Source organism: Zosterops lateralis, assembly GCF_965231275.1.
Source record: "Zosterops lateralis genome assembly, chromosome: 8".
NCBI lineage: Eukaryota > Metazoa > Chordata > Aves > Passeriformes > Zosteropidae > Zosterops > Zosterops lateralis.
The window spans coordinates 14900472-14921503 of record NC_139768.1 but is presented as its reverse complement, the minus strand read 5'-3'; the positions used below and the strand labels follow the sequence as shown (position 1 = coordinate 14921503).

The window sequence follows — 21032 nt, the reverse complement described above, 5'->3', positions numbered from 1 at the left end:
TAGCAATCTGATTCCTCCCCACACTCCCCAAGCCTCTGAAACAGCTCTTCCCATAACAGACAGAGTTATGAATTAGATATAACAAAATATACTCACCTGCTCAGATCAGATATGGGAAAGTTTGAGGCTATCACACACATCCTGAAGCTAAACATTAAGATTTAAATGACTTTCTGCTCAGTTCAAGCTGGCCTCAAAACACAAATAGTAGTAGGGTGTTTAAGAAAGCAGGCAAATGTGCAGCAGAATCTGTGAGCAGGAGTTTGCTGACATCAGCAGCAGAGAGCAACACACCATGCACAGGGGAGGGAGGTCCCTGCATCCCTCACTCATGAGCTTTCAGCTTTGCTCATGTTTTCCTTAGTGCCAGCCACAGGGACACACATAAGAGGAAGAGGGATGCTGACTACTGGATGGTACCTGCAGACTGAACCACAGACAAAGCATCACTGTGCAGTGCCACAGCCTCCTTCTGCACAGGCAGGAAGAGCCCAAGGGCAGGTTATAGCCCTGCTGCAGCCAGTGTGCCACCAAATGGTGACAGGGCCACTCCCACAACCACCCCACTCTCCCTCCTGTGAAGGACAAACACTGCACACTCTGGACAGGCAGGGCTCTGCTATTTATTGAGCTCTAGGTTTGTATGTACATCCATTTACAGTGCTTGGTTCAGTGACAGTGTGACAAGAGGACATGTATCACAGTCTTCCCCAGCTCAGACTTGGATGAGGGCTGGGCTCAGGAACTGATCTCACACATGCCCGGGCTTCTGTGATGATCCCAGCAAGGGACCATCCTCAGGGAGACAGGATAGATGAGCCCAGAATGAGAAGCTGAAAATTCCAGAGGTTTTGAGTCAGAAGCAGACTCATCCCAAACTCTCTCATGTATGTGTCTAGGCTCAGCCTAAATGAGCTCAGAGAACAGGAGGCATGAGGACAGCTGGATAACTCAATGCTCCAACAGTCACAATGCTGGGGCTGCACCTCAAGTTTCCTTGAGAAGGAACTCCCCCCTCAGAGGTGAGATCCCCTTCTATCCCCCCCAGACAAGCACCATGTACTGCAAACATCTATTCCTCAATTTCCACTGGAGAAGCTGCCTCCTCTACATGCCCTGGCCTATTCTCAAGCAGTGATTTTATGGAGCCTGCTTGCTCTCCTGAGCACTGTCCCTCTGACACAAACACATTCCCATACACTTGCATGGCAGAAAGCAAATAAATGTCTGGCTTAGCTGTTAAAAGCCAGACAATTCCCTGCTGAGGAATAGTATCATCAACTGAGAGAAGCCAGTGCTCTCAAGGAAAACATAGGGACTTCATCGAGTGCTTTGCCCAGTGGGTGGCCAAGGACACAGCTTTCAGTTTCCCATGCTCATAGCAGGTAAGATGAAACATTAACACAATTAACGCACATTAGCATGAAAAAGGCCTTGCCTAAAAATGGTAGTAAATGAGCATGACATCCACATTACTCACACTAACCTACAAGGCTAAGAGCAGGACTAGGCACTTTTTAAAAAAACCACCTGTTTTCTAGGGGGAAGGAAAAAAGAACTGTGGATCTGGGATGTAAATAACTTCTCTACTTAAGTCCACCAAGTCAGGCCAGATCCTAGTATCGTAACATCACTGCTGGGAGCTGAAAATGCATGAGCAGGGAACGGGTGTGGAACGGGTGTTTATGCTGTGTATTCCTGAGCTGGGAGCCTGACACAGCACTCTGAACAGGCTCTGCCAGATCTGGGCACCTCTGAAGCGCTGGTTCTGGGAGCAGAAAGGTCTGCCTGTGCCCCACAGCATCATCCCAGAGCTCTTCCTTAGGAAGCCCTCAGCAGATCGTGGCTGTAAGTTGCTTGGTGAAGACATGAGGGTGAGAAAGTGAAGTCACTACTTCTCCAGATGCATTTTAACTGTGTGCTACACACAAGGGAAAAACTGGGGACTTCTTCATTTATGAAGGTCACCAGGCACCTGCAAACCTGTGCAAGGCAGATGTTCCTGTGAGGAAGAGGAGGATTGTCGCAAAGCGGTCTCTGAAGGGCAATAAGGTGAGAAGGAGTCAGCCTGTCCTCTGCCCCATGAACACCAAATATCTAAAAATGTCCATCTACCTTAGAAACAGCAGATGAGCTGGGGCTACTGGAAGCAACAGTGACCGCAAGCAGAGCTGGTCTCCCGTAACAAAGTGCTCCATTTGATAACCCATATTCTTGTATACTGGCTCACACTGGACCCTGTAAGCCAACAAACAGCCTTGGAGGCAAAGTTTCCCCTTCTCCAGTAATCTGATGGCTTGGTTGAAGTGACACTTCTGACATCAGGAGACAGCAGTGAGCAAGGTCTGCTCCTTGGGGAAACTGTTTTTTAATCCAGAGCCATTCCCAACAGGACGGCAGTGGATTTGACTTACATTATAGGTGGACATGTTGACCCAGGCTGATGGAAAAGAACAGCCCTCACCAGGGACCAGAGAGCTTTCCCCATAGAGCAGGTGAGCAATCTCTATCCAGAACAGTTTCACACAGCTGAGCTGGCTTTATTATTTCAGTTGTGAGCTCTCCCCAGCTCTGCTACAAAGATTTCCAGTGCATTTTCCCTGAGGCTGTGGAGGGAATCTCCCATTGCTATGTCACAGGAATGGCTGCCCACTCCCATGGCACCATAAAAAAATTGCTTCCTCCTCAACACGCCAATCACCTCTCCTCAGCCCAAGTTCTGTTTAAACACATTCCTTTGGGATCAAACACACAGCAGCAAGGCGTTCCCCTAAAAGAAACACAGTCCCTTCAGCAGGCAGGAGGCAAGGGGTGACCGGCCGCAGAGCTGCAGTGTCCCTGCCCACACGGGCCCGTCTCTGCTCCGCCGGCACGGCGGCAGCGTCCCCGCTTCAAGAGATCGTGGAGAATTCCTTCAGCAGCAGCTCCTGGCTCAGCGTGTTGAAAGCAAGGTTCTTCCTCACATTGATGCTGATGGAGCGAACCTGACAGAAACAAAACGAGATGTTTTAGCCACGGGACTCTTCCTGGCTCCGTGTGAGCCTGGTGGTTGTGACACTGCTGACCTCCATGCTCAGCGTGAAGCTGTTTTGCATTTACAGCTCCACTGCAATTGCTACAGCAAGCTCTCACTGAGACTCCAGCCTAGCAAGGAAATGCTGAGGTTCTGCCATTTCTTAGAAAAACAGGAATGTCTACAGTGACATCCCAGCAAGGAGAGTAAATTACCTATGAGACAGGGATGGAAGAAGATGCACTGCGTGGATGCATGAGCTATGATGTGTTTCCTGTTCCGGGGCCAAGAGATGGGGGAAGTGAGCATTCCCAGGTTGCAACTGAAATATCATATTTTATCAATGCCCACTGGAGTACCAGCAAGCATTTCCTGGATTGATGCAGTGCCATGGCCTCTGTCCTGCTCCAGAACCCCAGAGCCAAAGATACAGACTGAAGGAAAGGACAGAGGCTAGGCCACTGTACTGTAAACACAAATTATCATCCAGGCTGGCAGAAACCCCTGGGTTCAGAGCCAGCTGTGTGTACTCCAAGTGTCATACATGTGCAGCTGGCTTACTGACTGCCTCTGAAGAAGAAACACCTTTATCCCTCAATGACACTCAGACTTCTGATCACCCACAGAGCATGAAGAAGAGCTGGGCAGCTCTACTGACAGCAGCTTCCCTTCCCCCCTCATGCCTACAGACTCGTTGGCCAAATATGCAGGCCCCAGACTGGGCTCAGTCTCAGCTGCACTTGGCAACGAGAAAACAAAGTCAAACATCATCTGTGTCAGCGACTGTGCAGCAGTGACAGAAAGCAAAACTGACACAAGCTCATCCAAACAACAGGATTACAGTTCCCAGAGACTTGGAGCCTGTGATAATAAGGTTGTTGCTGACCTGGTTAGTGTTTTGTGCTTTATAGAAGCATTGGGGGAAGAATTATTTAGATGCATAATGAGGAATCCAACACCGGTGGCTGGAAGAACAGACATATATATATATATATATACATATACACACACACAAACTGCCGAGGGTCCCACTTGCTACCCTGGTGAGAAAAACACATGGAAAGGGCAGAAAGCTACCCAAAAGGCAAAATGTGTAAGAGAGGAAAGGAAATCAAAACCTGGGAGGTTAACAGGGAAAGCTGAGAAATGAACCCCAGTGAGCTCTACTGCACATACCCTAACAACCCCAGCACGCCAGCAAAGATGTCTACCCTAAAAGACAAAGTACTTAAGTTTTATGTCATCTGCAGAAACCACAAACTCCCCTTCATCGGGATGCTTGGCAGAGACCCCAGGAATCTTTGTTTCCTTGGAGCACCCTCTCAACTCTCTTCTTTAGCTGTCCTTTTACTTACTCCATCCTCAAATAGTTTGGGACCATGTCTTGCAAGATAACCACGGTTGTACCCTGTGTTAAACACCACTGTAAGTGGCCTCCAAACATTGGTTGGCACAGGGCTGTCCTGCTGCCAGGAGACAGGAGTCCCACTGACAGGACTTGGTCCCAGTCCTACCAAGTGCTCCAACGCCAGTGATCCAATCAACTCTTACAATAAGGAAAGAACATGAGTAAAGAGCTGTGGGGAGTTCTCTGCCCTGGGGAATATGACTGCCTGAAGAAAAGGGGCAGATGCTACAAGCAGTGTAAGCCGGTGTCCTTATTCTGACTAAAAGCATTTCTGTGGGTCCCAGCTATAGAAAGTACATGCAGTAATGAGCTCCTGGCCTCAGGAACTGCTGCCAGAAGCCAGGCACCAGCAGTAGAAGATTCCCAGCTTGTATACACATCAAGGTCTCCAAGAAGGAGTCTCTATGAGCCCAGAAAGTGAGGCTGGAGTGGCACAATGAGAACACAGGGCTTAGCAGAAATTGTAGCTATGGGGTAGAGCACAAGAAATTAATTAGCCTGATTAGTTTGCAAAGAGAAGGAGGAATAGAGCAAACACACTCCATTATGTAAAATGAGGTCAGAAAGAGAACAGTGAGTAATATTTATCTGGCTCCCCAGGGAAGGGGCAAGAAATACTCAGCCTAATTTAGACAAAGAAGATTTACACAGGAAAAGAGGAAATACTTCTAAAACCTATGGCCTGTGAAGCAGTGGAGGATCTCACCTGTAGCTACTGTGGAGCTAGTTTCATTTAAAGACAGCTTCAGGTTTCAAGAGGAGCTTTAGACACAAACTTTGATCAGAGCAGTCTAGATGAATGTAGATATGCCTTAACACAAACTGGAGAGAAGGGTGGGCATGATAACACACAAGAGTGACTTTTACACATCTCTCTGCCCAGCATTTCTTCTGCTGTGAGAAATCAGGCAGCCTGAGCCAACCCGCTTAAAAGGTAAGAATAGCTCAAATTAAAGCCAAATCAAGTTATCTACAGCACCAGGGCTCAGCACAGGGAGCCAGAGCTCATCTCCCCTTTGGAGTTGGAAGACAAAACAGTTACACAGAGAGGTGTCAGTCTGTAACAAGGATAAATTTCAGAAGCTTCCTGGAGCCTACCTAAGCTGCTCCATAAGGATACACCCCAGGACTCCTCCTAGCTCTTAGTGCAGTGGGTAGCCCAAGCCTAGCTGCCAGCCTGGAATTTACCAGATCCCTCCAGACTGGCTTATAGAAAGGCCCCAGAACTGCAGAAATTAAGGTCAGAGCTTTAACTTTCATTCTGCTAGGAAGTACAAGCAGAGTACATGGCCTCTCTTGCTTCTGTATAGAATATCCCAGAGAATTAGAGGCAGAAGAGCTTTAAAATTGTTTTCTTACTATTAGTCCATAAACACTGAAGAAATGGGAAATGCATGAAATGCTGACATCACCTGTGGAAGGACGAGTAAATGAAAGAATGGATGAAGCAAGGGCATTAACCATGGGGGGAAAACATGATTAAGTTCTAGTTTTGTGTCATTAGAGCTGGAAGTGTGCAAGGTTGTACTGACGCTCCTATTTCACAGCAAGTCTCATCAATTAAACCTATTCCTAATCAACAAGCAGCCCTTAAATGATTTGTACAATGGGAAGAAGGTTTACACTGACTATTACACTTAATTAAAAGTCAAATTAATGTAATTTTCCCTGTAGAAATCAATCCCTAATCAGACTACGTTGAGACTGATGAGACTGATGAGTTAGATAGACCAACTATCTAACTGCAAAGACAGTAAATGTTTTGGAAAGATGCTGAAATCCTTTTCCACACGTTCCTCCAGCTGCAATGTGAGGGTCCAAAAGCTCACATCCAAACCATTCATTCTATCAAAGCAGCACAGACCTCAAACGACATCCCTGAAGCTTCAAAGGAAAAGAAATAAAAAGTGTTAGAAAACTTCCTAACTTCCTTCCTTTAGCCCGTCAAAGGCAGCACAACATGCCAAAAAATCCAGCTGATAAAACAAACTGCACATCACCTTCCACCACAATGTGGCCACAGTATTGCAGCCTTTGAAAACCTTGTAAAGGGAATGGGAGAAGAAAGCAGATTTTTCTTTAGGATTAGCAAGAAAGAGCAGCACTGAGGCAATGCAAGAGAAGTGAAGCAGTGCATTAGCAAAGCAGGTCAAAGAAGTGAGAACAAGATTTCTAAGCATAAAGGAGCCCCCAGAATGGCTTGGGGAAGCTTCTGCTGACCTGCTTAATAGGAGCAAAGAGAGATAAAAAGGCAGCTGAAAAGGAAAATGTCTCGTCTGTGTCATTCCCCACCCAAGAAGGGTTTGCTTTGATGCAAACATTTGCAGACAGTGATAAGAAAACCCGGCAGAATATGGAAAGAATCATTTGCAAACTGATCCTGTCCAGGAAGACCTGATGGGATCAATGTGAATTCAGAAACCTGAAGTTCACCACTTGCCCTGCTCCTTTAGTACAGCCCACAAAGAGAATTGCAGCAACTTCCCTCTGCCCCCTCCATGAAATCTTGCAAACTTCAGAGGTTAAACATGAAGCACGGGGTCGGGGGGGTATTATCCAACATCAGACCAGCAACAGAAGCTGAAGTAAAGACTCAAAAGCTTCACAAAAAGAAAGCCAGTACCTGGTTTGAAGGGGCTATGGGAAGGACAGGGCAGATTAGGGCCTTTTTGATGAGTTGTTTGAACAATTAATAAAGCCATCACTTACTGTGCACCTAGAGAAAAACAGAGTGAGGAGGCTGGGAGGCCAACTGGATTTGCTGAAGACAAATCATAACGTATCAGGCTCATTTCCCGCTGTGTTGAGGGAACAGCTTAATGGAATGCAGGGGATTTTCTGTAGCTGTGAGTAAAGAACATTTAATAGGGTCCCAATTCTCAGGGCATCCAGAGATGTGGATTAAACAGATTCACAACTGGGTCAAATCAGCACATTTATACAGTAATTATTCAGGCTTTTATATGCTCTTGAGGAGAGGGTCCCAGGGGTACCTGGATGGGCAATTTTCAGAAGGGAGTTGACGAGCTGGTTATGATAAACAGATTCTTAAATGATACAAAATTGGGATTTTGAAAAAAATTGGAAATTGGTCTAGGAAGAAAATAATTTCATCAAAAGTGTTTTGTGGCTGTAATGATCATAGGACTGAGAATGTCATTTTAATCAATTGGCATGACTGGCCTGAGCTTCTGCCAGGCCAAGGGCAAAGTGGGATGGGCAGGAAGCAGAGCAGTCTTGTGGCCAAGGGGAAGGAGATGCCAGCTGAGGGTGGGAGCCCTTGGGACAGAACAGATGACAACAGAAACAGCAATGTGCCTTATTTCCAGGGTACAGTAACAGAAGAAGCCTGTGACAAAGAAAGCTATGTCCAAATTTCTTTGCATGTATTCCAGGAAAGCTGTGCCAAACAGCAGGCCAGAGAGACAAAAACAGGCACAAAAGAACATGGAAAAATAGCATAGAAGCAAGTGGTTTTGCCCATATACTACCCAATGTCGAGGCTGGAATGACCCCAAGAGAGTTAAAAGCATTCTGTAAGAAACAAAACCAATTCAGGTGCCTGTTCTGGAGCAGAGCTGACAGAGGGATGCACAACAACATGCCCCAACTCATGGAGACTCGTGATAGAGTAGGCAGGCATCAATTACTCATCAATCAGCAGGGACAGAGCTGGGAGAAAGAATCAGCTCTCAGACTGGTGGAGAAGGCTGCCAAGTTAGAGATCCCTCTCTTTGGCGAAGCTGTAATGATTCAAGAATGAGGCTTCCCTCACACACCAGCCACTACAAAAACACTGCCTCCACACCCATGTGGCTGTTGGACAAGAAAAGTTCCATCAGGGCTCTCTAGAGCTGGCTTGCTGAAGAATTGTAACTACCAACCTGAATTATTTAGACTCAAATTTGTCTTTACTCTATTATTTTTGTGGGTCTTCCTGCCATCAGTCTTCTCCTCTTGCAGATGGAGACAGTACTAGGGAACACCTTCACTTTCTTTGCTTAGAAACTCTTTTTTGTGAGTGATGGAGGAAAGCAATAAACAGGAAGGTGTTTCACCAGTACCAGACTTCCTGGTCCCCTTAATAACAACGAAAAAGCAAAGTTGCTCTGTGTGATTAACCCCAGGTGGGAGCAGTCAGGTCAGTCAGCTTCTCCCCATACAAATTTACCACGACAAAGCACAACAAATCCCCAGGGCAAAAGGGACAGAGACCATCTGACCAGTGCTGGCCTAAGCAGCCTGGAGGTTCCTCTTCAGCCCCACAGGGAGCTCCAGGGAGCTCTCAGATCTGTTCAGACATGCAGCGTCTGTCCAGATCCTGCTCCTGCCCTGTCTTTGGAGGCAGTCCAGTGGAGTAACGGGACTGCTCAGCTACACCCCAAATACAACTGGCCAGGCCATAAGCAAAGGCTCTGGAAGAGGGCTGTTGATTGTTCAGAGCCAAGGCAGCTTACCAGCTCTTTGAAGAAGGCAGCCTCCTTATGCTGCTCAGAGTAGCGCTCGTACTGGTCCAGTCCGTCCTGCAGCTTCAGGGTCAGCGTGTCATAGTTGGACCGCACCACTTCCAAAACCTGCCAGAAACAGCCAAACAAAGCACAGGAATCAGTATCCACAGACTCCTCTGCACAGGAGGAGCCAAGGCTGAGACAGATTACAACTCTGGCCCCTGTTTTCACAGCAGAGATGGCTTTAACAGCCAATATTTGGCTCACGACTAACAACACGGAGGTGGGCACTAAAGTCTTCCTAATGCCAAGGAACAGTCCTGAAATTTACAGAATTTCTCCATTCATGAGAATGGTAGATGGAACCTGTATCCATGACAGCAGCAGCTTTCTGTCATCAGAATTAGACATGAATAAATCAAGCAGCTAATTACCACATGTACACCCAGATGCAACACAGAAGCACAATACAAACACAGATTTGCCCAGCTCCATGGTCATTCCAAGGTTCGTTTTGCCACCACACTTCCCTCCTGGCTTGTGAATCACCCTTCACAGCCTGCTAAATCACCAGTTTCTAGAGCTGCTCAGGGCAGCTTCCATACAGAGCACTGCATGTCTCTCCTGATAGGAACAAGTTTCTGACAGGCTCTAAGAGAAGACCAGCCTCGGTATGGACTCTGCTTTTAGAAAGACATGAATACATGAATCCGGGTCTTTCTGCTCAGGAGATACTTTACTGTCAGCTTTCACTGCAACCAAAGCAGTTTCAGCTTTTATTACCGCCCTACTCTGCTCCCAGCATTGGGCTATACTTGCAAATTCATAGTTACACATCTCTGTCCTATTGAACTCTTCATTTTCCTAAGTAGGGAACACCAAGAGAGACCTCACAATGACTTTTAGCTTTAAAGCATTGCATGGACAAACATATTCCTCAAAGTATTTGTGAGATGGCTAGTGACAATAATCTTCCTACAAGGAACCACAGAGGTCAAAACTCCTGGGCAAACACGTACCTGAAATGATTCTCCTAAACACATGAACTTTGTTCTTAGGGTGTTGCCATTTGCTCTGAATATCAACATCTGAGGTTTGCACTACAGTAGCCCCTACTTATGACACGCTTCAGTAAGAAGATACATGGTAAAAGGTGCAAAGAAAGAGGACCCTGCTCCAAGGCATTACAATTCAGAAAAGATCCTAAGAGGAGCATTTCAGAGGATTGAAGACAACAGTGACCAGAACAACAAGGAGCCCTTGCACTTCTCCACTTGTACTCCCAACAATGTAAGCGCTACTCTCAACTGCCCCTTTAGGCAGCTGGCAGTTGCCATGAGTGAATCTTGTCCTTACATCCTTTATTCTAAGAAATCTAGAGTTGCTTAGGGTTCCTTCAAAAGCTTGTTTCCCCCAAACTCTGCATGTGGCAGTGGTGCACAGACACTCATACTAGGGCCTGAGGTGGCAGAAGCTACAGGGAATCATCCAAATGAGGACTAGAGGCAAAAAAGGGGTTCCAGAAGTGGTTCCCAGGTGAGATGGTCACGTAGCAGTCTCTGCAGCTCAACTGTCCTCCAGCATTGCAGATGCAAGCTATGGATAGGAATTAGTATTTTGGCTTGAAGGTCTCAAAGACCTTTTTCAACTGCACTGATTCTGATTCTACAATGTTATTTAAGAACAGCTTGCCAGTGTTGCAAAGGCTCGCAGCCTCCTCTCCAGTACTCATTTCCTAATGCTGTTTTGTTTGTCAGCTTCATTGGCAGAAAGAATCCCCTGCAATGACATCCATCTCCAAATTCAGCCTGCCCTTCTTGCTCCTGTGTGCAGAAGCTACAAGAAGTATTGCAGAGCCAAGAGCAATGATGAAAGAAAGCCACCTGGGCACAGGAATAACTATCCACTAGGGACCAAGTGTAATAGCATAATGCACCTTCTTCTGAGCAATAAAGGATCTGGCAGCTTGCTCCTGTCAGTCAGAGGAAGCCAAATTGACCAAGACTAATAAGCTGCAGAGGAAGAACCTGGCTTGAAAGGTGAGGAGTTGAACAGGCTTCTCCAGCAGTAATTCAAGAGGAAAAGCATTTTATTGAGGGCTACCTGACTCCCCAGGAACCTTCCCTTCAATCTCCTTGTATTCCCATACACACAGGCATGCACAGTGCCACACAGTTGTGAACACTCAACAGATGCAAGTGTTTCTTTAGGAACAATCAGGAGTCCTCCTTGCTAACTCTGAGTAGAGATCTCTTCAGATACTCGAGAGAGGCATCCTCAAACCATGGCGAAGAGAAGTAAACTCTGAGGGCAGCTGTAACCAGAGTGAGCTGTAACCAGAATCCTTTAAATCCGCCCTCTTGCATCACCTTCGAAAGCCAGCTAAGAACTCAGTTTGATACTTTAGGATGAGGACAGGGAAGAAAAAAGAGGCCCACAAAGTCTCTACTTTGTTACTTATTGTAATCTCCGCAGTGAGTTTGAGATCAGCTTATCCATTCAGCTATGTATTTCATTGGCTTCTACTCCTTATCTCCTTTAATTATGAAATAGAACTTAAAAAGAAAGGGTAAGTTAAAAATAAACAGCTTCTCCCCACTGCCTGATAATTTCCCTTTCTTGCTGCTGCTGAGAAAAAAATGCTATGTGGGATCTGAGATAAACCCACCCACTGATCATTTCAACTTCATACCTTGTAATGGATAGAAACTATTACTGAGATTAGGACCTGCCATCCTTGAGATGATTTCATGTGCTCTTTAAGATGCAGCTGCTAGACAGAGGACAGGTCAAAGAGCAGCAGAAGGTATTAAGAATATCTAACAGGAAGACTTAAAAGGCATCAGCTTCCTACACACATGACAAAGAACTCACATCCTCTGTGTAATAGAAGACTGTGTTAGCATCCTTTGCCCTTCTTATACATTGCTTTGACTTTTGCTCAGGAAAACTACTGCAGGAAGAACAGCCTTTTTCCTTAAACACACAAGATCTTTATCTGCACCTTTCTGTCAGATACAAATGAACTAGAGCAATTTAATTTTGAGATTAAAGCATTTCTCCTTCAAAGTCTTGTTCAACCCATTCTTCTTGGAAGTCTCTTGTCTAGAAAACATAAATTCCAAGATGGTCAAGTGTGAGAAGCAACTTTAAGGAAGGGACTTTTGTCTGCTCTTCCAAACAGATTTTAAATAGTCATTCAAATTTTTACAATCTCATGAGAAGCTGGAAAAACACCAGTTTTAGTGTCAGGCAAGGACAGACAAAAATCGAACTGTAGATGATCTTCAAGGAGCTTAATGTGACGCTCCTCAGACTGCAATGATAAACATGCAGAGGAAGCTTTATTTCTTTTTTTTTAATGGTTTACTGGATCTTTACAGTGAAAAAAAAATAAACCCTAATGGAGTCACAATCTAAAAGTCTTTTTGTAGGTTACCTTAGGGGAATCAGACTCTTAAAAAAGCAATATGACGGAAGCAAGCAACCCAGACACGGTCAATACAAGAAGAGGGAAGGCTGTTGAATTCCCTTCCTGCAGTTACCTATATCAGCCCCAGAGGCTACATTCGCTCATTTTTTCCACTGCAACAAACCAGAACTCAGTGGAGCTGCACCACTGTAATTTAAAGATAATTTGCCATCAAATTAACCTCCTGCCCCACCACTCACTCACTGACTGCTTTCCAGAAGTTCTGGAGAAATGCTGGAGATTCATGTCCCTGCATGCATGTCCCCAAAGCAACTTACCAGGAGCTGCTCTGAACAGCAAGTGCTTTCTCTGGCATTCTGATTTCAGCTTCCTCCTGCAGCTACAACTGCCATGCCCCATAAAACCCTCCTTCCCCAGTAACACCAACAACTTGTGAGTAGAGGCATCCCCTTAGGAACATGGCAAGAAGGCTGGCTTTCAAAGGAGGGACTGATTTTGGAGCTCAGCTTTCTGCAGCATCCCACCCATGCCATGCCAAGTCACTGTACCCAGAGGGCCAAGATTATTTCAGTTTGCGGCTCTTTACTTTGCTCCATCCACCAGCTCACCACTACCTTGCAAACTGGATGGACAATCTTGGTTGGTTGAGTCAGTGGCCTCTTGTGAACATGAGCTCTGAAATCATTTCTCCCAGAAACAATTGCCCCTGCCCTGAAATTTTCAGCATTCAAAACAAACCATCATTTTGCTGTACTAGTTACTACGCACCGACTTTTTCCTTACTGCACCAGAGCACCCTCTGACTGATCCTCAACAAGAGCCAACACACTGCACTCCCCCAGGAGAGACCAGTCCTCCTGGAAGATTCTGTCCTGGGGAAACACAAGGATTACATGCAGCAGTCTCCTATTCCCATTGTGCCCAGGAGAACACTGCTACTGTGAGCAGCAACGCCACAGTGGGAGCTGCACCAGCAGTAAAACTTAATGGGCAACATGCAGCCCTAGGGCCCATCTATCTGGCAGACATAATTTGCTTCATTGCTTAGTAACTTTTTAACCTGCAGAATCTTTCATCATCTGCATCTGCAGTCTCTGCCACACTGGAACATAAAATTAGAGAGCACCAGCAATTCACAGCACCCAGCAAAGGACCTGGTGGTGGGTAGGTTCCAGAAAGCATGCACAGGTAATGACAGAAAAATAAAAGGAAAAACAGAAGCAAGAACAAATCAAGGTCTCTACAGTGTCTTTTTAATCAGCACAGAAAAGCACAAGAATGCAATCAGTCAGCATCACCAGTACCTCACTAAAGCCTCTCAGTGCCCATAAGACAGTCATTAACTACCACGACACAGGAGAAGTTGGAACAGCACTGATTGAATGATCTCACATCAAGCAAAAGGCAAAACACCACCCCAAGAATGCCCAGGTTAAAATGCACTTGCCTCCTCACCAACTCCTTGCTGCTCACACAGCTGGTATGGGGGAGGGTCTCCAGGTCAGGACTAGCAAGCCCCCACAGCACAGAAAAGCCAGAGGCTCTGTCCCATCTGTTCAATGCCAAAGGATGGAGCAGCCAGTCTATGGGGCATGTAATGCCAACCTCCCATCAGCACCACTGTAAACAGAAGAACTGAGGGCAACCAAACATGCCTTCTCTCCACCCTGCAGAGGTGGTGGAGTGCTTGTCAATGCCTGTGTACCACACACAGAGGGAATTCTGGCAGCCTCACCTCCCAAACATATCAAAGCACAAGATACCACAGGCAAACTCAGCAGTCTGTCCCCTCAGCTCAGAGGGTGGGGGCTGTAGGAAGGGACCCTAGGGTTTTTGTATTCCAGTAGAAATGTGCATTTTACATTGCAGTCCTCAAACTGCCTTGTTTATTCCAGGTTTAGTACAAATCTTCCCCTTTTTCTCCCTCCTTAATATCTACAGCAACATAGTCCCTGAGTGTTTCTCCTCATGAATTCAACTGAATAGCAACATTTCTCATTGTAATGAAAAGGCTGCTGACACCTGGACTACAAAGAGGCTATTGCCTCTCCATAATAAAGTGCTGGATAATTGACATCAATTTTACAGTAGGAACTTCTAATTAATATGGAAAATGATTTTTTTTTCCAAGTGCCATCACACTTCTCACAGAGCAAGTTTAAAGTTGCTGATGCAGGCTGAAGTCTTTGTTGAAATTAATCCCCAGAAGAACCATAGACAAAGAACATAACTAAATAATTAGAAGTTAAATAAAAACACACACACACAGCTGTCACATTTCCCAACAGACTCTGCCCAAACCCCAGCTGCACTCATCTCCTTCTCCCTTTCCTCCTTCTCTGTCTGCAGGAGCCAAGTTCAGAGAGAGGCTCCACTAAGGCTGCCAATGCTACACACACATGCTGGAAGCAGCTGCCGTTCACACTGGCTTTCAGGAAAGCACCCATCCAGGACTACCAGCAGCACAGAGCTTTTGTCTGACCCAACACTACCTTACCTTTGCAGCTATCCTGGAGCTAAATGCAGTGCTGATGCTTTATCACCATTCCTCACCCCCACGCTGATCAAGCCATGCCTAATAATTCCATGTTCATGAATGCTAAGACAAAGAGGAGGAGGATGTTGCTATGATAGTTTCACAACTCAGATTCCCAAGACATGCTGCGTGTACAGCACATATCTATGGATACAGAGGATGTGGAGTGGGTCTGATGGGAAAGACAAAGATGTGGGCTGCAGATTCAAGTGTAACCATGCCACATATGTGTAAGACTCACAGCACATTGCCAATCCTGCCCCAGATCTCCTGCATCCAGCAGCTTGTACTATATGCAGTGAAGAACTCATGGCCCTCTTGTGCAGTGGGCTGAGAGCATGAGCCTTTAAGAAAGTCCCCACCAGCTCACATATTTGTCATTCCCAAAGTAAAAGACATCATCTTTTCTGCTCTGAGTACAGGAAAAATTGCTGGAAGAAGGATATTTTTCCAATAGTACAAAGTTCAGCCAGACCAGAAGATTAAGTGAAAGGAAACAAGGACAAATTTCTCCTCTGAGGTATGAAACAGGATGCCACTGATGTGGGGTGTACCAACATTGCTGGGCAGTAGGACTGTAAGAGGTCACTGGGGAGAAGAACAGGCTGCAGAGGTGGGTGCAGGTGCCCATGAGCTCCAGGGCAACAACAAGCCATGAGTAGGTGCTCCAGTTCTGCTGTGGAGAATCCAAAGCTGATGGAACTCATGGGAGTCTTGTTCAGTATCTGGAGCTGGACACATGGACAAAGTTGAGCATCACATAGCAGAGATGAGTGAGCCAGGAAACAGGGAGAGGAGCCTCACCTTGCTCTCCACTGCTAAGGTTGGTGCAGGGATCTCTGCACACAGTTCCTACCAGGTTTATTCTGACACTTTTTAATTTGTGTTCACCAATCTCCCTCTGCTCAGCTCACTGAGCATTAGCCAGGACATTGCTTCCTGGAGTTTGGAAGTGAACTGTCTCTGCTCACTGGTTTATCCTTTGTCCCTGCCAGTCACTTCTCTGTCTGATTTCAGTGAACTGCTCTGCGCCCAGCCAAACGTAAGTCTAACTTTTCATGTTCCCAAATCCTTCCTGAAGACTGCTTTTATACATCTGCACTTGAGTGGTATCAAAATCCAGGCCTCATCACTTCTCTACACAAGGCAAAAGGTTTTGATCATACATAAAAGATTATCATTATTATTATTTTACTTAGCAACATCAAGGAGGGACATTTCACACCCCCTTTTCTCACCTCAGCATAGAGCCAGTCTGTCAGTAGCTCAGATGTTTGTTCAATGATCTCACAGGGATCTCTGATCTTTAAAGGAACAAGCCTACAAAGGCAACACTTTCTATCCATGGAGTGTGAGGGTTTGGTTACAGTCTTTCTCCTGTGCCCACAGGTGCTTCTTCTAAAGATAAATAATTTATAAGCTCGCTCAGAAAATTACTGTTGTTCTCTGAACTCTGCTAGCAGAAATGGCATCCTATTTTGGGACAAGAGTTATCTGCTTCAGAAATGTTTTAAACCCACAATCCATTAGAAGCCTTAGGTGTTCAACTTTATTTTAATGATGGTAAAAAACACACTGATCCAACCAATCTGGAAATCACTCAGCTTTCAGAAACGCCTCAAAGCCAAAACTGTTACTCAGCTCCACCAAGAAGCAACTGTCAATGTACAAAATAGTGCCCACTTCAAGCTCCCACAGGACAGGCATTCCCAACATTCTACAGCTACTTTAGGAAGCAGTAAGGCTGCAAACAAGGACAAAGGCAAGTAACAAGTGAAACATATGGTCCCTATGTGCACAGCTTGGAGGGCACTTAATTTGTAAGAGGTATAGACAAGCAGAACAGATTAATGTGGTGATAACCCTGGACGTTTCTTGCAGCCATCACTAGGACTAGGCAGTGCTGTGCTACATCACCTTCTGAGCTCCAGCTGTCAGGTAGCTGAAGGCCTGCCCACCTTACCAGAAAGCCTATGCCAGGAATCGTTTTGCTGCAGAGTAATTTCAAGAAGTCACATTTGTTACATACACACAACAACTCCCACGTGTGTTAAATGCACTTTGCTCAACTCATTCAGGTTTGGAGCACATGGAGCAAAAATGCATGTAGCCTCACACTGCTTTTTCTTGAGACCAATCCACCTTTCCCAGTTTCAAAGATGGTCAGTGGGTTTATACTAATCAGAATATCCTACTTGGTACAAAGAACCTTGTATTTGTGGGACACTGGGTGCTCTGTCCCAGACTGCAGGGACAGGCTTTCCAGGGAAAACAGAGGAGGCAACTCTATGCCATTCAAGGAAGGAAAATGGGTTCAGTGGGCTTCTTCAAAGGGAACAAACATCCATATACTGCTTAACGCTGCCACTTTCAAAACCCAGGCAGAGGAAAAGAAGGCAAAGATCCTGAAACAAATTATCTTAAAAATTATCAGTTAATATTATAAGCAGTCTCCAGAGCAGATTTAGATCTGGAAGGGGAGATACACCAGAAACAGAACGAGACTCACTAAGCCTGCCTGCTTTTACAGATTTTGTTGAGAAAGGCAGGCAGCCTTAAGAAAGGCCAGGATGATGGCAGGAGCATAAAAACCTGAGATAGATGGATAGATTTGCTATTTTGGAGTTACAGCCCATTTTGGAGCTGTGAACCCTTATCTCCAGCTGGTGGCATTTATGAAAACATTTCTCACTGCTAGGTACGTAAGAGCACTTGCAATTCTGCCAAGGCTCAAAATGCACTGCAGATAGCAATGGACTGGACCGTTAATTTTTTTATTTCCCCTTTGTGCTTACAATTAACCTAAGTGCTGAAATGTGATCGGCTATTCCAGGAGAAGCTTTTTATCTACCAGCTGCATTCTCACAGAGCAGTAAATCAACTGCTGTCACCAAAACATCACACAAGAGGACAAGAGCATCCTTATGCTCACTGTTATCATTCATGCTACCCATTCAGCCTAAGTGGCTAACCAGCATTCAGCAAATGAATGCTGTGATTTGTGTGCAACCTTTGGTGCAATTCTCTATTTACAGAAGACCTTGTCCTCCTGAACACAGAGGGAAAAAATAATCAGCAGCAGCTCTTCAGCACCATTTAACTGACCAAAGCAAGACCAGTAACCTTGGTCCCCAAAACAAGATAAAAGAGTTTTAAGTTGTGAACTGCTGCTCCAGCTGAACTGAGAAGCCAAGACATACCAAGTTATTAAAGAAATCAAAGACAGATATAAGAATCTTGAAAATGGTAGGTGAAGATTTTAAGAAAAGGTTTGAAATAAAATCTTTCTAGGACCAGTAGCCAGAAAGCATGCTGGCAAATGCTGGAAATCAAATACACAGCTTTCAGTTGAGATTGTCTTGATGAAATGACAACAGGATACCTGATGTACACCAGAGGAGAAACTCATTCTCAGTAAAGAAATTCAAATTTGCCCAGAAGACAGTTAGCTCATGAAGAAGGCTGCCTAGAGAATAGATTAAGGCACGATATGCAACAAAGCCCTTTCTGTTCAATCAAACCCAGACAGAAGTAAGTGCAGTGCTCCAGTTTGAAGAAACTAAAACCTAATTGTGCCCAAGGAAAAAACAATGGGGAGGCTTATTCTGGTTATGGTCTAATCAAACACCTGCAGTCCCATGAGGCTTCTGGAACCACATCACCTGGTCAGGTTCACAGAAATCAGTAGAGAATCCAAGAGAGCTTGTGCCCCTCACACAGCCACTACGGTCTTCTTTGGATATAACGATTGCAGAATAACAGAGAAATAAAACCAAATCAAAACTTAACAGGACTCTGACTTGAAGATCAAGACAAATGAAAGGAGAACACAGACACTCCAAAAGGCTAGGGAGCTTGGCATGCATTTTGATTTCCTTTTTTTATCTTTTACAGCAACTAGCAAGCCAATGGCCTTTATGAATATACAGCCCTGGGTCTGATGCTTGCTGAGAAAAAATGGATGCTAATCTAGCTCATGACTTTTTTTTTTTTTAATGATCAGAAATCTTTTTAAACTTGGTTTTCACAGCATGAATAAATTTAATTAAAGGAAGCAGCAAAACTAAATACCAATATGCTAAAAAACTGGCCACAAACCAAGTGGATGCTTGTATTTAAAGTAAGTCAAATCAATATAGGACATGCTAGAGAAAACCAGCTAGGACTGGAGAAGGGAAGTATATGTTTGGAGGGGCATTAAAAAGATCAGTTCCCTAGCTCCTACTTACATTTCAGCAATTAGTGAAAGTGATAAAAGGCAGTCATTCAGTAGCCTGAGGAGATGCAATAAGCCAAGAAAGAGGAAACACTAAGTTCACCTGCCTGACTACATGTGGAAAATGAACTCAAGTCTGTTCTCAGGGAAAAGAAAAGCTTTTGAATACAAGCAAGAAATCTGGACAGCCAAGAAACCCATTGAACAAACAGCTGTTTGATTACTTGCACTATTTTGCAGTTCTTCAGAATGTTTTATGAACTAAGGGCACTGGAATCAATAGACAAGACTTAAAACATGGGTTATCAAAGACTTACACAGAACACAGTTCTTCTCCTTTATTTTTGTGTTCTCTTATAATTTCTAATTCTCTATTTGTCTTCATGACTACTGTTGAGTCTTGAGCCAACACTTTCAGGCTTATCACAGCGACTCCAAGAGTCCTTTCCTGCAGGACAATATCTAGCAGACTCAAAACTACAGTTTAATGACTCTGAGACTTAAAAATTCAGTCTGCAAAAATGTCTTCTAAAGATAGAGCCCAAAAGAAATAGAAGATCTACAGTCAACTGGTTAGCTACAATTAGCTAGAAAGACTGTAGTAGCAGTGTGCTAAGGTAGCAAGCTAATAAGGAGAGGTGGGCAGTGCTTGGATGTTTGTGTGACTCAACCCATATAGAAGTTCTAGCTCTTAAGGCTTTTGCAAATCTGGAGTTGGAACAGACAGCTATAAGCTGCTGGATGATCCTTATTGACAAAAAATCCTGCAGTGGAAAGAAAACTTCAGCTGCAAAGTGTCTGCTCTAAGGCTGCAGTCCCAAAAGTGGTTTAAATCAATCTAAGTGTAGGTCACCTAGCCTACAATCTAGGGTCTGGAGTTCTTCCTTCAAAGGTATTCAATGCAGAAATAAGACATTCACTGTGCAAGTCAGAAGTCTCTTTGTTCTGAACACAAGTACCAAGGGTGTTGGGGACCAGGCAGTACTGACATGAGGAGGGACTGAGAAGGTAAAGGAGGAGTAGAGATTTTTAAAATACTGAGAATGCAGCTGTGCAAGTCAGGCTTGTAAGAATTACAGCAGTTATGAAATTCCTACCAATACAACAGGATTAATCAAATCTGTCCCAACTAAGTGACTCTTCACAAACCTCAGACACTCTTTGGAATCTCAGATTAATCTGCATGGCACAGCGGAGGAAAAGGAATGGACAAAGTCTGTAATGAGGGCAGAAATAAGGAAACCAAACGATTTCTGATATGCTGAAGGAGTGAAGCTTGTTAACATTTTAATTTGTTGAACTATTCCCTTTTGTGCTGTTGGAATGTGTCATTCTTCTGAAACTCCATCTGGGCAATGACCAGAACTGAAAGAGAACGAGACCATTAATGCTGGGAAGCGTCCATGGCCAACACAGACAACGTTTTCTGACTGCAAAACCAGAACTGCTTAAACTTGACCAAGTTAATTTAAAAGGAACATTTAAACAGCTATTGGGACAGATGGAAATGCAGAGGCTACTATCCAAGATAATCACTAGCAAGGGCAGGCCTGATGAGATGCTGAATGCTATAGGCTGAGACACTTTTTGACTGAAATAGAGATGTGCTGGAAAGTTGGCCAGCAGACAGTCAGCAAGGTGAAGCTGAGTGGGAGCAGAGACTTGGGCATGGACCACACACAGAAAACAGCTCAGATGTTTCTGAGAAATCCAACTGTCTGCTGCTTATTGCTGTCCTTCTGAGAGAAAGACATCCATGTGCAATCTCTGGAATAAACACAGAGGCACCAAAGGTTGCTGACACTCATTTGTTTCTAGTCCTTTCTCCTTATACATGACAGAAACTATCAGAACCCAAGATAATAGCTATGCCTCTGAAGAAGAATTCCTGGCATGGTTAAATGGCATCTTGCAATCAAAACATATTTGGAGAACAAAAAGGCCTTGTATGCATTGGAACACAGTGTTTATCCTGTAA

At 44.8% G+C, this 21032-nt stretch overlaps 1 protein-coding gene across 3 annotated transcripts in view; it reads right to left on the bottom strand.

Annotated features, from left to right (window-relative positions):
• Positions 1–612: 612 nt before the first annotated feature.
• The window catches only part of ARMH3 (armadillo like helical domain containing 3), a 122696-nt gene continuing 102276 nt past the window's right edge, over positions 613–21032 (bottom strand). For all 3 annotated transcript variants that reach the window (XM_083866731.1, XM_083866733.1, XM_083866732.1), the window contains exons 25-26: positions 8879–8995; positions 613–2984 (exon numbers count right to left, since the gene is read on the bottom strand). In XM_083866731.1, the coding sequence (XP_083722857.1) occupies positions 2892–2984; positions 8879–8995 (210 nt within the window). In that variant the 3' untranslated portion in view covers positions 613–2891. The remainder of the gene's footprint in view (positions 2985–8878; positions 8996–21032) is intronic.